Source organism: Typopeltis vanoorti, chromosome 4 (genome assembly GCF_054136105.1).
Source record: "Typopeltis vanoorti isolate ZY-2024b chromosome 4, IOZ_Tvanoo_1.0, whole genome shotgun sequence".
Lineage (NCBI taxonomy): Eukaryota > Metazoa > Arthropoda > Arachnida > Uropygi > Thelyphonidae > Typopeltis > Typopeltis vanoorti.
This window is the reverse complement of record NC_143552.1, coordinates 31,790,016-31,805,649: the sequence shown is the minus strand read 5'-3', so window position 1 is coordinate 31,805,649 and position 15,634 is coordinate 31,790,016. Positions and strand designations below refer to the sequence as shown.

The following is a 15,634-nucleotide window of genomic DNA, read 5'->3' as shown; positions in this document are numbered from 1 at the left end:
GTCTCATGCCAGGTGATGAAATTCAAATGTTTATTCTTCTGCTCAATAATTATAAAACCATTTTTGAATATTTCTCAGTATTTGTTTGTTAAAGAAGGTTAGAAATTTCTCTAGCAGCATTCATTATTCTTACACCCTCCATGAAGTTGGCAGACTCATTCATCATGGGAGATTCATTCAACTGACAACATATTTATCATATAGAATCTTAAAATCCTTAACACTCCTTGCATTAACAACAGATTCTGGTAATGCATTTCATTCACTGACAATTCTCCATATAAAAAATCTACTCTTCACACCCCTCTTCACCACACTTTTACATACCTTTTAGGGATCAACTGTGGTTCTTCCTCTCTCGCCTTCTACTTTTTTTATAATCCCCTCTGGATTAATCTGATAAAATCCTCTCGCTAACTTAAATGTCTTTATCTTATCATCTCTCTTCCTCCTTTCCACCAAACTCTGCAATCCATATTTCTTCAACCTCTCTCCATAGCCAGCATTCCAAAGTCCTGATATTTTCCTAGTCACTCGCCTCTGGACACTCTCCAATGTCTCCACATCACATTGAAAACACAGTGACCAGATCTGAACACAATAGTCCAAGTGGGGCCTGACCAGTGCCTTATACATCGGCACAACCACCTCCTTATCCCTATATGTTAGAGTACTTCTTATCATTGCAACACTACGATGTGCAGCCTTTGCAACACTAGCAATATGCCCTCTAAACTTCAGTCTACTATCAATCATCACTCCCAAATCTCTAATCTCATCCACTTCCTGCAGTATACAGCACCAATAAAGTACACAGCCTTATATTTCTGCACTCGAAAATGCAACACCTTGCACTTATTGATATTAAAACTGCAACCTCGCTCTTTTGTCCAGGTAAAAAGTCTATTCAAATCTTTCTGAAGGGAATTAACACCAGCAAACAACTGAAGATCCCCAGTCAGTCCACATGATATATCGTCTACAAACAAGTTAAACAGCAGAGGCCCCAAGAACAGAACCCTTGGGCATGCCACTGGTTACTCTCCTTGTTCAGACACTGCTCTCATACACAACCTTCTGGTATCGTTCAGAGAGCCAATCTCGGATCCATCTAACCAATATACTATCTATTCCCATCCTCTGCAGCTTGTACACCAACTTATGTGGTAATCTATCAAATGCTTTTGCAAAGTCTAAGAATATCACTGTATATAATTCTCCCTAATCTAACACACTTGTTACCTCACATACCCTTTACAGATCCATGCTGACCATCAAGAATTCATAAAGAATGCTATGTCTGTCAACCCAATCCTGTGTTCTATTCCTTACCAGTTTCTCCAACACTTTGATCACAACCACAGTTATACAGACTGGCCTATAGTTGGAGACTTGTCTTAGAACCATGCTTGTGAAGTGGTACTCTTTTGCCTTCTTTCCACTTCTTAGGAACCCTACCCACTGCAAGACTTTCATTAAATTACCAGGTCAAGGGGTGCACATTCCTTAAGAATACGTGGTGATATGCCATCCATTCCCACTGCCTTATTAACATCTGACCCAACCAACATTTGATACACCTCTGTTTCTTTCACTTACAATTCTTCTAATGCTTGCTTCTCTTCTATATACATATTGCATGGCATCATTTACACCAGTATGATATATGCTGATAAAGTGCTTGTTCAATAATTCCTCTATATCCTTTGCAGCTGTTAGTGTATTGCCATGACTATTCACAAGTATTAATCTTCCATAATTATTCTTCCTCTTGCTTGGCATGTAGTAGAAAAATTCCCTTGAGTTAACCTTGGCCTGACCAGCCAGTCTCCTCTCATACTTCACCTTTTCTTTATTTACCATGCTCGGCACCTTTCTAACCTGCACTTTATACTCTTCGTGGATCTGATCACCACCAACTGCCTTGTACTTCCATAGCATTTTATTTTCCAACATGGTGAGTTTGATTTCACTGTTCACCCATTTCACTCCTACTCTATTTACTCACATAATCTTGGTATGCAGTCATACATTGCTTTTGTCAGATACTGCCTGTGAGTTTCCATGCATTATCAACATCTTTTCCACTCAGCTTATCTACCCAACATACTGATAACTGACTACAGAGCTTCCTATAATCATCTGCTTTATTCTTCCACATGTATCCATTTTTGCAGTAACTTTTGTTTCATCACTTCCCAAACAAGTACCTCATAATCACTCTCACCAACTGGCGGCAATGTCAACACCTCATTAACAACTACATCTTTTGAAGTTATCACCAAATCCAAAACATTAAAGCTTCTAGTTGCTTCAATCACATTCTGCTTAAGATACTAATCTCTCATAAATTCCACAAGCTTGCTTTCCTTGTTCGCATACACTATCTCCTCCTTCCATTCTATATACCTGTAATTGAAGTCTCCCATCAGGATCACCTTCTTTTTACATGCCCAACTAATTTGCCTAAACATTTCACAATCTATATTCTCTGTATTCCTTGGCCTATAACAGCATCCTATCATATATACTAACCTGTTTATTTCAACTTCATACCACACACACACATTCAAAATCTGTGCATGCACTATCAACTTCTGCACTTTGTGGACACAATTCCTCTGCAGTCATTAACAGCACTCTTTCATCTTTTCACATTTCTATCCTTCAAAATCATATATCCTTCTAATTCTATTCACGACATCACATCCTCCTCAGACAACCGAGTTTCACTTATTCCAATTATCTTTGGGCATACCAACTCACTGCAACAAACTGAACTCTCCTGTTTTGAATACTCCTTACATTTGTGTATAACAATCCCTGTGTATTTGAGGCCATTCTACCAGCACCAAAATTCTCTGTTCCAGCTACTATACCACACCTCTCTTCTGTCTGACCACTCCTGTTTTCCTGATCCTGACTCTGACTCTGATTTCCATTCCTACCTATCTCATCCTCATCTTTATGCATTCCATCATCTTGTGCTGCTACAACGACATCTTCAACCTCATATCCATCTGCCATACAATCATTTGATTTGTGTTATCCTGCTTCATAAGTAGACTTTAATCATTACTACATTAACTTCCTGACTCTGTGCTTTCTCAGAAAACAAGACGTTCTAAATGCCCAACACTAAATCTATTCAAATGTAATCCATCAGCTTTAAACCTTTCCAATTTCCCTTCAAATCCGCTCCACAGATTTACAAATTGAAGCCTCTTTGCCTTGCCCAACTCGGCCATCTTACTATTCATTATCTCAGCTCTCCTTTTCAATTCACTGTTGTTATATCTGGGCAACACACCTACAACTTTCCCAACAACACTATTCTTTTCTTCTTTACCTGCTGCAGCAACTTCCTCAAGTCTCTATCAACATTGTTTTTCTCCCTAACTAAGTCATTTGTGCCCACATCTGCTACTAATTTTGATGCCCAGTGTTTCCTTTCTGCAACGCTTCAGTTATTTGCTTCATTGTTCCACCAGGAAAGCATGTTTTGTGCACTTTATTAGTAATCATACCTCTAATGAGCAAGTCCCCATACAATGATGTATGACTATCCTTTGACTCTTCATAATATTAACTTCCTTATCCTTATTATCATCAGCCAATCTTTCCTTTAGCTGTTTGCTATCCTCTTCCAGATGTTTCATTTCACTTATCATTTTCACTAACTCCTGCCTAAGCTCTTCTACTACAGTCCCGACGTTTGCTCCCATTTCTAATCACTCTAATTTATCAAGACACTTTTTCACATACGTTAATGCTTTCCTTCTTCTCATTTACCCGAACAGTCCACAAATTTTTCATTTTGGTGCATACATATAGCAGTTTTCATTAACTCATCCACTGTGAAAAATCCAAGGCAGAGCTAGAATTTCATTCAGAAGCCTTCCATGCCACCTAACGTATATTTCTTTATGGATGCCATCTTCAGAAGCTGAAGCAGTACAAGCAGCAAAACACAATATATAAACAACAAAAAATTTCAACAACACCACTGAAGGATGTTTATATCCAAACTGAAAAAATGCAGCCCAATTTACAATAAAAAGCCACACTATACATTAATTAAAAACACTTTTTTAGCACAGCTCAAATCTACCACTGCATTTACTAGAAACATGTTGAGGTTGAGAAGCTGTCATATATATCTGTGGATTGTACATCTAAGAGTTGGAAAATCTGAAATTCTACCCCTTCATGCTTCCATTAAACAGAAAGTCTGAACATGCAGTGAAAAAGCATCTAATCAGTAACTAATGACCTGTTTGTCTGTTTTTTTTTTTCTTCGTATATTGACATTTGAATTTATGTAGTTACATTTAAAATATGCAAGAAAATTAATTTATTTATTACTGCATTTTTCATTCTATTCTGAGAAACTGCTTGGTCATTTAAGCAAAACTTTTGTAGTCTAGGATGAGTGGCATTGCCTTGTTTGAATGAGGTTCATTACAAAACCAAATGAATTTTCCAACCTTCAGTTAGCTAATTTGGTGGTAAGACTTATGCATTAGCTATTCATAACTGTATTTTTTAAGGAAATTACAATGCAGACATATTGATATTCAGTTTTTTGACAAAGTCTAATTGCCATCATCAAACGATGGTAATTTGATAAAATTAATTTGAATGGTAAAATTATATTAATTATAATAAAATTAATTAGTTATATTGTAATTTTCTTTAAAAATGCAGTTACAGTTAGCTAATCCTTGAATGGCTTAATGTGCTAACTGATGGACATATGAGTTAATGGACAGCATGGGTTTGCTAAAGGAAGATCGTGTTTTAGCAGTCTGCTTATTTATAACAAGGTGACAAATACATTGGGCAAGGGGGGGGGATGTATATACAGTAGTACATTTAGATTTTCCGAAGGCTTTCAATATATCGCCACATGACAGACTAGTAGTTAAATTGGAACAGTTGGGGTTGGATAGTAGAATAGTGCATTGGATTGGAGATTGGCTGTCTGATAGATATCAGCAGGTTGTATATGGGGGCAGGGGTGATATCCTAGATGAAGGAAGTCAATAGTGGCTTTCCCCAGGGATCTGTTTTGGGGCAATTGTTGTTTAATTTGTATGTAAATGATATTGGGAAGGGCTTAAATGGTGACATACAGTTGTTTGCAGATGATGCAAATTTGGGGAGAGTTATAAGAAGTGGAGCAGATGTTGTAGCCTTGCAAAAGGACTTTAATAGACTATCTGAATAGGCAAGTGTGTGGGGATTTCAGTTTAATGTAGCAAAGTGTAAGGTTTTAAAATTCTGGAAGGAAAGATGGGATGCAGAGTATAGGATTGGTGGGGATATTTTAGAGAAGGTGGAGGAGATGAAAGATCTGAGCTGATGGTGGATAGGGCATTTTACTAAAATTGTGAGGATCACAGCGTGTTATGGAAATAATGCTGAGAACATTGACATGTTGTAGTAAGAATGTTTTGATTCCATTACAAGGATTTGATCAGGCTGCATATGGATTACTGTGTACAGATTGTCGCCAGGTTTTCAAATGAATGATAAGATGTTGGAGAGGGTTCAGAGACAATTGACTAAGTTGGTTTCTGGTCTGTGGAATATGGAATATAAGAACAGATTGAGAGAATGCAAATTACATAGCTTAGTGGATAGAAGGAAGAGGGCAGACATGATAAAGACATAAGTTGGTAAGGGGCAATTACTAGATTAATGTGGATGAGAATTTTCATAGAATATCTGGAGATGAGGGAGAACAAGAAGCCATCACTGGGAATTGTATAAGGTGGGTGTGAACAAGGGGGTAAGGAGTAGATTTTTTGCATGGAGAGTGGTGGGTGATTGAAATGCATTGCCTGAGAGTGTGGTGAGTTCAGGGACAGTGAATGCATTTAAGTCAAAGTATGATGAGCTGTGCATATGAGAGTGGGACCTCCCACAATGAGTCTGATTTCATGGAGTTCTGTTGATAATAATAATCTATGATTATGATCTAATGAGATAAGATTCTTTGTAAATTTAAATCAAATACTCTATAATTGCATTGAAACTTATTTTTTTTTCAGCTGCCACTTCATTAACTTTGTACTGGCAGGAATTATGGCAGAAGACAGAGATTCAGTACACTGTTTTTTTTTTTTTATTTATTTATTTTTTTTAAATTGTATGTTTTCCATACACGTGTAATAATATGGTGATATATCTTTTTACTACTTGTTTCAAGTATTTTGATAATAAAGTGATGTGCCTTTATACAACTACTAGTATATGGAAAATATGACTGTTGCCTTAATTCAACCTTGATATCTTCTTGGGTCTAACTCCCACTGATGAGATGTCAACAAAGGTCAAAACTGGTTGAGTAGTGGCCTTTCCATAATAATTCGGATTATGGGATACTAAGGCAGTTGATGCGAAGTCAGCAACCTCTATATATACAAGGTAGCTTACTCATGAGCTACCTTGTATGAGTAAATTTTGTGTGTTTACACTTGGATAAAGGATTAAACTAGAATATTTCTTGTCAAATATAATTTACTTTGTAATAACTAAGCAAAAAATCTTTCAACAATCATTAATGACAATTTATCATTGTCATTGTTATTATGTCAGTTCTTCAGTAGTTTTTTGTGATTACCCACCTACAAAAGGTTTTAATTGTATCGTATATTTAGTGCCATGGGTGAGCCAAGAATTATATAATCATGTTTCCATGTTCTAATGGCTAAACATGGTGGTATTTTTATATATTTTTATACCATGCATATATACTTGCATAATAATTACCACTAGTATAACATTACTAATAAATTAAAGATGCCAAGAAATTATAATCTTGGTTTAATCCTTTATCCCAGTGTAAGCAAATAATGTTTGCACGTGAAGTATCTTCATGACTGGGCTACTTTTATATAGAGACTAATGACTTCGCATCATTTGCCTTGGTATCTCATAATGCAAAGCACACATCCTTTTGGGTGTGTATAATGCTAAGCATTATGGGAAGGGCCATTATCCAGACCGGTTTCAACCTTTATTGAGATCTCATCAGTGGGAGCCAGACCCAGAAGAGATACCAAGGTTGAAGGATTTCTGTATTGTTTCAGCCTTGGTATCTCTTCTGGGTCTGGCTCCCACTGATGAGACCTCAATAAAGATATAAAATGCTCTGGTTAGTGACCCTTCCCATAATGCATAGCATTATACACATCTGAAAGAGTTTGTGCTTTCCATTATGGGATACTAAAGCAATTGACAAAGTTGTTAACCTCTATATACAAGTAGACCAGTCGTGAAGTTACTTGATGCACAAACATTTTTGTTTACACTTGGATAAAAGATTTAACCAAGGTTATCATTTCTTGGCATCTTTAATTTATAATATAACCAAGTGAAAAAACTTTCAACATTATTAATCTTACTTCAAGGCTGAAATGATTCACCAAGATTATAAATAGATAGGAATAGGAAGAAGGGAGAGAGAGAAAAAAATTTATATATATATAATAGATTGCCAACAATCAAACAGATTTAATGCCATGAAGTTGTTCTCTTTTGGTGCCATGCTACCTAACATCAAATTTGGTCAACTTCTAATAATACCTAAATTTCTCCAGATATCTTCTATAATTATTCATGTATTTTATAGGAGGTTTGCAGTAATTCTATTTTAGTTATGGTTATATTTTAATTAAGTAGTTGATATTAGTAGTCTGTTTTTCTACATTCATTTATATATATATATATATTTATAATCTAGACAACTATGACTGGTTGCTAAATGAACCTCAAAAAGACCATGACAATAGCAACATTCGAGATCTTATTGCCTTTTTGAAGAATACCTTTGGGGCCTTTACAAACTTACCAGTAAGTGTTTGATTTTTATTTTTGCCCCTTAATTTTAGTGTAAATTTAAATAATTTACAGAAATTGTCTTACAATTGAAGAACAATATTCACTCCATGTTGTTATTATCATGTCCAAAGACTCTTTTGATGCAATAGTAACACTTTCACCATCATTATGATTATAGCTGATATATATATCTTAAATTCAATCCAGGAGATAATTGTGGGCAACCACAATACATTTAACTTTCCTGCCATCTCCCTAGACTTAAAAATAAAAAATCTTACTAATTTGTTTTCCATCTCATACAAACTCCAGAGGAGAAGCTTCATGCTTTCATTCATGCTGCCATTGTATGAAAAGTCCACTATTCTCATTATTCTTTAGATCCTGTAACTAGTCATGAAAATAATGTGCAATCGATATTATTTACTTATGCTAGGATGAAAACATGAATATAAATTTTTTGTCAATTTAATACTATGCTCTTGCAGTTGACATGGATAGTGAAATTTGAGACCTTTTTTTGTGTGTGTGTGTGTGTTTTTCATATATTAGTTTAAACAGCTCATTACTTTACTTCCTATTCCTCATCTTCCGAATTGTCATAATTCTGTGACCATCTTTGCCTTTGTAATCAAAAGCATACTTTCCATAGAAAATGCTTTGGTAACAAATGGTCTCCTTGATATCAAAGCAAATCTTCAAACTAATTCACTGAACTGTCAAACTGATTAGATGCATTTCATTGTTGCTGAGATGTTAAACATATTACACGTTGAGAACATTATTCCATATCACATTCAAAAACAGTAAGATATCTACTGAAAATGCAGTCTAAGAATAATTATTTAGCAAGTAACATTCTTCATATTAATGCCAGCTTTTATGCACAGTTTATGACTGACAACTACCATTATTTAAGTAGACATTCAATAGTACGTTGCCATTCATTAGCCAAGAAAATCCTTCTTTATAGACTTCTTGATTTTCCTCCTTGTTTTATTGAAAAGTGCTCAATCATTTCATGAAAATGAGGATAGTTCTCAAAGTGTATCTTTTTGTTGTAGCTGTGGTTGGAATTACTTAGAACATATATAAAATTATACCCTTCTTTTGAAATCATCAGTCATTGATATTTTCCTCTCTGGCTCGCACACATGCGTATGCACATGTTCTGATAAAAGTTATCAGATATTTCATTTTGTTAACTGTTATACATTTTTTACCTTTTTAATTTTTGTAAAAAAATTTTTTCTCCCTCCTCTTTTGCCACTTTAAAATCAATTTCCGTCACTGAATATTACTAAGCTTCAAGGTTTTTAAGAAAATTTATCATTTTTCATAATTTCCTCATTGCATGAAACGTATAAATTTTGATAATGTTTATTACTATGCTATAGAACTAGAATAGTATTTAATGTCTTATTATTTATTTTTATTTTTTTTAATTTGGCTAACAGTTCGAGTTCAGAAATTGGTAGACAGAAAAAATTTGACACTCTACAGGAAACAGCACAGTTTGATCTCAATTTATAGTAAAGTTAAAAGTGCAGTAGTTAAGAGAAATGCATATACGATGACATTACTAGACTTGACTAAAGCATTTGAGTTGCTCTCTGAACTAGATCGGTTTTTATGGCAAAAATGAACTAGTCGCATGAATAGGAGGGTAATTGACCAATAGACATCAGAAAATAAAGTATGCAAGTTCAGAATCTAAGAGATAAGAGCTCTCTCAGAATCACTCAAGAATCACAAAAGTAATGGTATATACCAGGGGTGGCCAGAGTTTTTGCAGCAAGAGCCCTAGTTACCTACCAGAAATTGTTAAGAGCCACATCCCAAAGGTCTATGTCAGTCATATACATAGACATATAAATACAATATCATTTATAAGGAATAAGGGAAAAAAGTTTTTGAAACATTATATTTATTATTACATATATTTTTTTAATGTATTTGCATTATTTTATTTACTCTTTACTAGTAGAAGGTTTATGGATTTCTAAGTTAGCAACTAATTTTTGATAATTTGGTTTGTTAATTGAGAACGATACGTGAATTTTACAAATTTCATCGTTGAGTACAGTGATTCAACATCATACGTCAATCCAAAAATTGATAATAAACGATATGCTGCATTTTTTAAATGGCTGTATCATAGGTACACATTTCCAAAATTCAATGATTGAATTTACTGATTTATGTAACATTTTAAGACCTTCATCTTCTTGCATTTCTATTAACTCCATTTCTCCTGATGCCATTCCAGGAAGTAAGCTTTTTAAAAGCAGGAAATCGTTGTTAATTACATCAATTTCAAATGGATTTAATAGAAATGTGATAGATTCTTGTAAGTCTACAAATCGTTCTTCAAAATCGTCCAACAGGTTTTTTAATTTTGCTCGATAGTTACTGATGGCTATAGGAAGAATATCACAACCTGAAGTCGCTTTTTTCAAATGTGGAAAGTGCTTGAATGTCTTTTCACTTATATTTTTTTGAAAAAGTTGTTTTTTTTTTTTTAAACTAAAAACGCTCTGACTCAATTCTGAAATGTTCTTGTCCTTGCCTTACAGTGACACATTGAAATTTTGTAAATGTTCCATTATATTGGTAAAAAACATTAGGTCCTGGATCCATTCATTGTTTTTTAATTGCAGATGTGATTGCTTTTTTATATCTAGGAATTCGATAATAGGTTCACTAAAGCTACAAATTTGTTCAATACATTGTATGTAGATTTATGTATGTACATAAATACATATCTGAAATTCATCTCACTATGCAGTACAACAATAAATCATTTATTTGTTCATTCAAATCAAGTTCATCAATAAAATTTCGAAACTGACGGTGGTTTTTTGCATTGGTCCAAATGAAATTTACGATTTTTATGAGTGGTGTAAACACATGTTCAAAATTAAAGTGTTTTGCAACAAGATGTTCTCGATGCAAAATACAATGAATTGGAATGAAATCGGGAATGCTTTCATCTTTTTTTAAAAGTCCAATTAATCCTACGTTCTTACCCGCCATTGCTGCGGCTCCATCAGTAGCCACACTTACTAATTTACTTTTTGGAACATTTTTAAGGGCAATATCAACGCTACAAGTACTGTCTTTTAATGCTATTGAATCTAATAATTCTTCTCGCATCACTCCGTCCTCAAGAATGAAATGAATAAAAATTGCTAATTGTGGTTGGTCTGTAATGTCAGTTGATTCATCAAGTGCCAAGCTAAATGCTACACAGTCTTTTATATCGTTTTCTAATTTTGATAATAAATTCAAGTTTATGTCTGAAATTCAACGTTCAGTTGTATGTCATGAGGTAACAATGTCAGTAATTAACTTTAAAAGTTTTGAATTATTAGGATCCAGTGACTCAATTGTATCAAGAATGTGTTGCTTAATAAATTCCCCTTCGATATAAGGCTGTTTTGCACGTGCGATGTTCCATGATATTTTAAAACTAGCCTCTATTACAGTTTTAGATTCTTCAGTAAATTTTGTCATGAAGTTAATTTGGTTATTAATTAAAGATTTTAACAATTTAAGCTTTTTAATTCGTATTTCAGATTTTTCTGGATATTGAGACGAAAACTTGCAATGCAATTTTTCACAATGACGTTTAAAATTCCCTACTTTGAAATTGCTCACTGTTGAACTACAGATGAGGCAAAAAGCTTTACCAGTTTTCTCAATAAAAACATAGTCTTCTTCCTTAAAATTTCTATGTTCATCGATATACTTCTGCTTTTGTTTATTTTCAAGAGTCATGCTGCAAAATATTCTATAATAAAATTTTAAAAATAAAATATTAATATTTAAATCATTTGGAATTTAAATTATTACCTTTTTATTAATATAAGAAGTACGAAATTCAGTAATGTATCTTTTTAAATTTTCTGACAAGGTAATATAAATATAACTACGTTACCGAACAACATATGAACAGCAAATTTCATCAAGCCACTGAAAAACATTGACCAATTGAACAGCAGAATACAGCTTAGTAGGGATGGCAAACAAACATTGATGATTTTTAGAGAAAAATATAGATTTTTTTTTCCTTTTTTTGGCTTTGCCTCGAGCTTTTTTAAATTATTATCATCATTCAGAAAAATTTTATTAGGTGATTGTCCCATGTCTGCTAGAAAATTAAGAAAAATTATAAATATTTTTTATAATTTGTTAGTTGAACCTCAATAAAACTTAAGAGCCACATGCGGCTCGCAAGCCGCAGTTTGGCCACTGTGGGTGTATACCATAGAGCTGTGTTCCTTTACCTTATGTTTGTGTTTTATTATATTGGATAATGATATAAGAGAGATCAACAATTGTTTGCTGATGATGAGTCTGCTGACTCCATGGAGGGTGTAATAATAATAATAATAATGCTAAGTTGGAGCAGGCTTGTAAGGAATGATTCTGATATGGTGTTTCTGCAACATTATCTTGAATAGGCTGGTGCTATGAGCAAAGTTATGCATTTTGGCTGGAAGAGATATTTGATGCCTTAGTTACAAGAAGATAATGAGGTAAGTGATCCTCGAGATGATAGATAGGAAGTTGAGAAAGATACTGAGGATGTTGTACCTCTTTCCACGTTATGATCACATCTGAAGTATTGTGCTTATATTGGGGATTTCAAGAGTAGGAAAATTAAATTGGAATGGATTCATAGTTGAGTAACTAAGTAAAAACTGCAGGCTACAAACTGGTAAATAGGTGGCGGAGATTTTTGTATGATAACAATGTAGAAGTTGGTAAAGGGATTTATAGGAGAGAAGTGATTAAATTGTTTCATTTTAATGAAACATTTTAATCGGTACAACATTTTTGATGGTACAACATTTTGTCATGTTGTACCATCATTTGGTATTTTGGTTTAGGCCAATAAGAATCCAATTTTGTCGGCTAACTCCCAAATTTCCAGCCCATCCTTGTTCGTTTAGTATCCAGGTAGATACCCAACAGGGTGCACCACGAGAAAGTGAGGATTGGACATTAGGTCAGAAGCCCTGGTCGGTTCTCTGCATTCCTTTAAAGGCTATGTGGAGGTCTCCTCTCAGTTATACAGCTTTGACCCTTAAGCACCACAAGTAATCCTTTGAGCAATTTTGCCAACTTTTGCAGTACACTCTCTGAACTTCAGCTCTCTGTACACTATAACTACATAATCCCTACCCTTGTCAATTTTCTGCCCAATACCATCAGGGATAGAAAGTATGTAATCACATTGTCCTGAGGTGCATATCTTTGCAAAATTAAATTGATAAGCATTATCTTTCATCAATACTGCGAGTTTATTTCAATCATCCTGCACTTTATCAACTATTGCCCTTCTCAGTTTTGCATTATCAGCAAATAACTGAATTACTTTTCCCCCCCCCCCCAAATTCTTCCCAATATTTTTAATATACAAATTAATAAACAGTAGCAGCCTTAGTACAGACCCTTGAGACACTGCTAATTAACCTTATTCTCCTAAAATTCCACTGAACCATATGCTATTCTCTGGAGTATGTCAGCCTGCTCCCCCCACTCACACACACCAATCCATGCCACTAGCTTCATATCCATTTTCAATTGCTCCAACTTAAGAGGCAGCTTAGAACAATACCATGGCATAAGATGGTACAAGGAAAGAATGTCAGTGTTGCATGGGAAATGGTCACAGATTATTTGAGGGAAGCATTATGAGACTGCATACATGTCAGGAGGATAAACCAAGTAGGCAAACAAAGTTTGCGCCTGAAGTATCTTCAGGACTGAGGCAACTCATAGTAAAGGTGGACCAAGCTCTCATCACTCCTTGTCTTCTCAGTATCTCCCATAATGCAAGGCACATCTCCTTGAGGACATGTATAATGCTATGCATTAAGGCAAGGGCCACTATCCAGATGGGTTTCGACCTTTATTGAGGTCTCGTCAGTGGGAGGCAGACCCAGAAGTGGTGATACTAAGGCAGAAGCAATGGAGAGGTCATAGTTACTTATATGAGTTGCCAAAAGGTGTACCACCTTATTATTAATTTACTTTGGATTTAGAGAAAGATGTTGGAAGTTTATTTTCCACTTGGTTAAACTATAATAAATTTAGTTTAATCCTTTATCCAAGTGTAAGCAAACAAAGTTTGCGCCTGAAGTATCTTCATGACTGAGGCAACTCGTAGTAAAGGTGGACCAAGCTCTCGTCACTCCTTGTCTCAGTATCTCCCATAATGCAAAGCACATCTCATTGCGGACATGTATAATGCTATGCATTAAGGGAAGGGAAATAACTTCCAACATCTTTCTCTAAATCCAGAGTAATAATAAGGTAGTACACCTTTTGGCAACTCGTATAAGTAAATATGACCTCTCCATTGCTTCCGCCTTAGTACCACCACTTCTGGGTCTGCCTCCCACTGACGAGACACCTCAATAAAGGTCGAAACCCATCTGGATAGTGGCCCTTCCCTTAATGCATAGCATTATACATGTCTGCAAGAAGATGTGCTTTGCATTATGGGAGATACTGAGACAAGGAGTGATGAGAGCTTGATCCATCTTTACTACGAGTTGCCTCAGTCCTGAAGATACTTCAGGCGCAAACTTTGTTTGCCTACACTTGGGTAAAGGATTAAACTAAATTTATTATAAACCAAGTAGGAGTTAAATGGATGGATAGCAATATGAAGCAGGAGCTGCAATAATTTTCTGTGTGGTGTTTTGTCAGATGCCTTTGCAAAGCCCAGCAGTATCATGGTATAGCCATTTCCCATTACCAAATCAGCTGTCATCCTATTATAAATGTAAATAAGTTGCTAAGGCAGGACCTACCTTTTACAGATACATACTGCCTCACATGGAGTATCATATTGCTATCTACCCATTACAATTCTACTTGTAATCAACTTTTACAACACTTTAAACACCACTCCTGAGACTAATTGGTCTGTAATTTGCTACTTCTGTCTTGGAGAAAAATTTAACAATTTGCTCCAAGACACAAGCAGCACCTTTATCTTAATCTCTTTCCACTGCCTTGGCACCTTTCCAAAGCTAAGACTTAAAGAATTCTGACACAGGCTGATATGCCATCCAATTCCACTAATGTATTCATTATGAAAAATTATGGAGACAACTACCGTGTTAGAGCAAAACTTTAGTTTAATATAAACCAAAATGAACACTTGACATTTCGACCATATCAAGGTCATCATCTGAAGCATACGCACACATATATATGTGTGTGTGCGTGTGTTCAATACTGGCATTCATGAGAACTTGGAAGCTCGCATGCAACAAAGAATAGCGCGTTAGATAGAATAACTTGAAAAATATAACGTTTTTGTGTCAATTATATATTGCATTTTTTGCCTGTAATTCTCAGTTTTCTGTAACTTCAATTTTTATTACTGTGTTCTACCTTTAGTGGATACCTGAAGAAGGCTGTAAAAGGCTGAAACTAGTTGTATCATATCATTTTCATTAAAACTTCATATTTTAACTCGGTTTAAGTCATTAAATATTTATTCTTTAAAATATATATATTGTTGTAATTAGGATTGACTCGGGATGTATACATTTATAAAATTAAAATTTAACTGACTAGAACCCGAGTTTCGGGTTCTAGTCAGTTAAATTTTAATTTTATAAATATATATATATATATATATATAACTAAGTATACATATAAATTCCAACCAACTGGTATGGAATAGTTTCCAATAAAAGCTGAAAATTGCTTCAAGTCCTAAAATATGCTGGAAACTAAGTAGGCTCAATATGTGCCATCC

At 34.7% G+C, this 15,634-nt stretch overlaps 1 protein-coding gene across 3 annotated transcripts in view; it reads left to right on the top strand.

The window, feature by feature from the left end:
* The window catches only part of Sec15 (exocyst complex component Sec15), a 499,079-nt gene that overhangs the window by 374,715 nt on the left and 108,730 nt on the right, over positions 1–15,634 (top strand). For all 3 annotated transcript variants that reach the window (XM_090391741.1, XM_090391739.1, XM_090391740.1), the window contains one exon: positions 7,751–7,860. In XM_090391741.1, the coding sequence (XP_090247867.1) occupies positions 7,751–7,860 (110 nt within the window). The remainder of the gene's footprint in view (positions 1–7,750; positions 7,861–15,634) is intronic.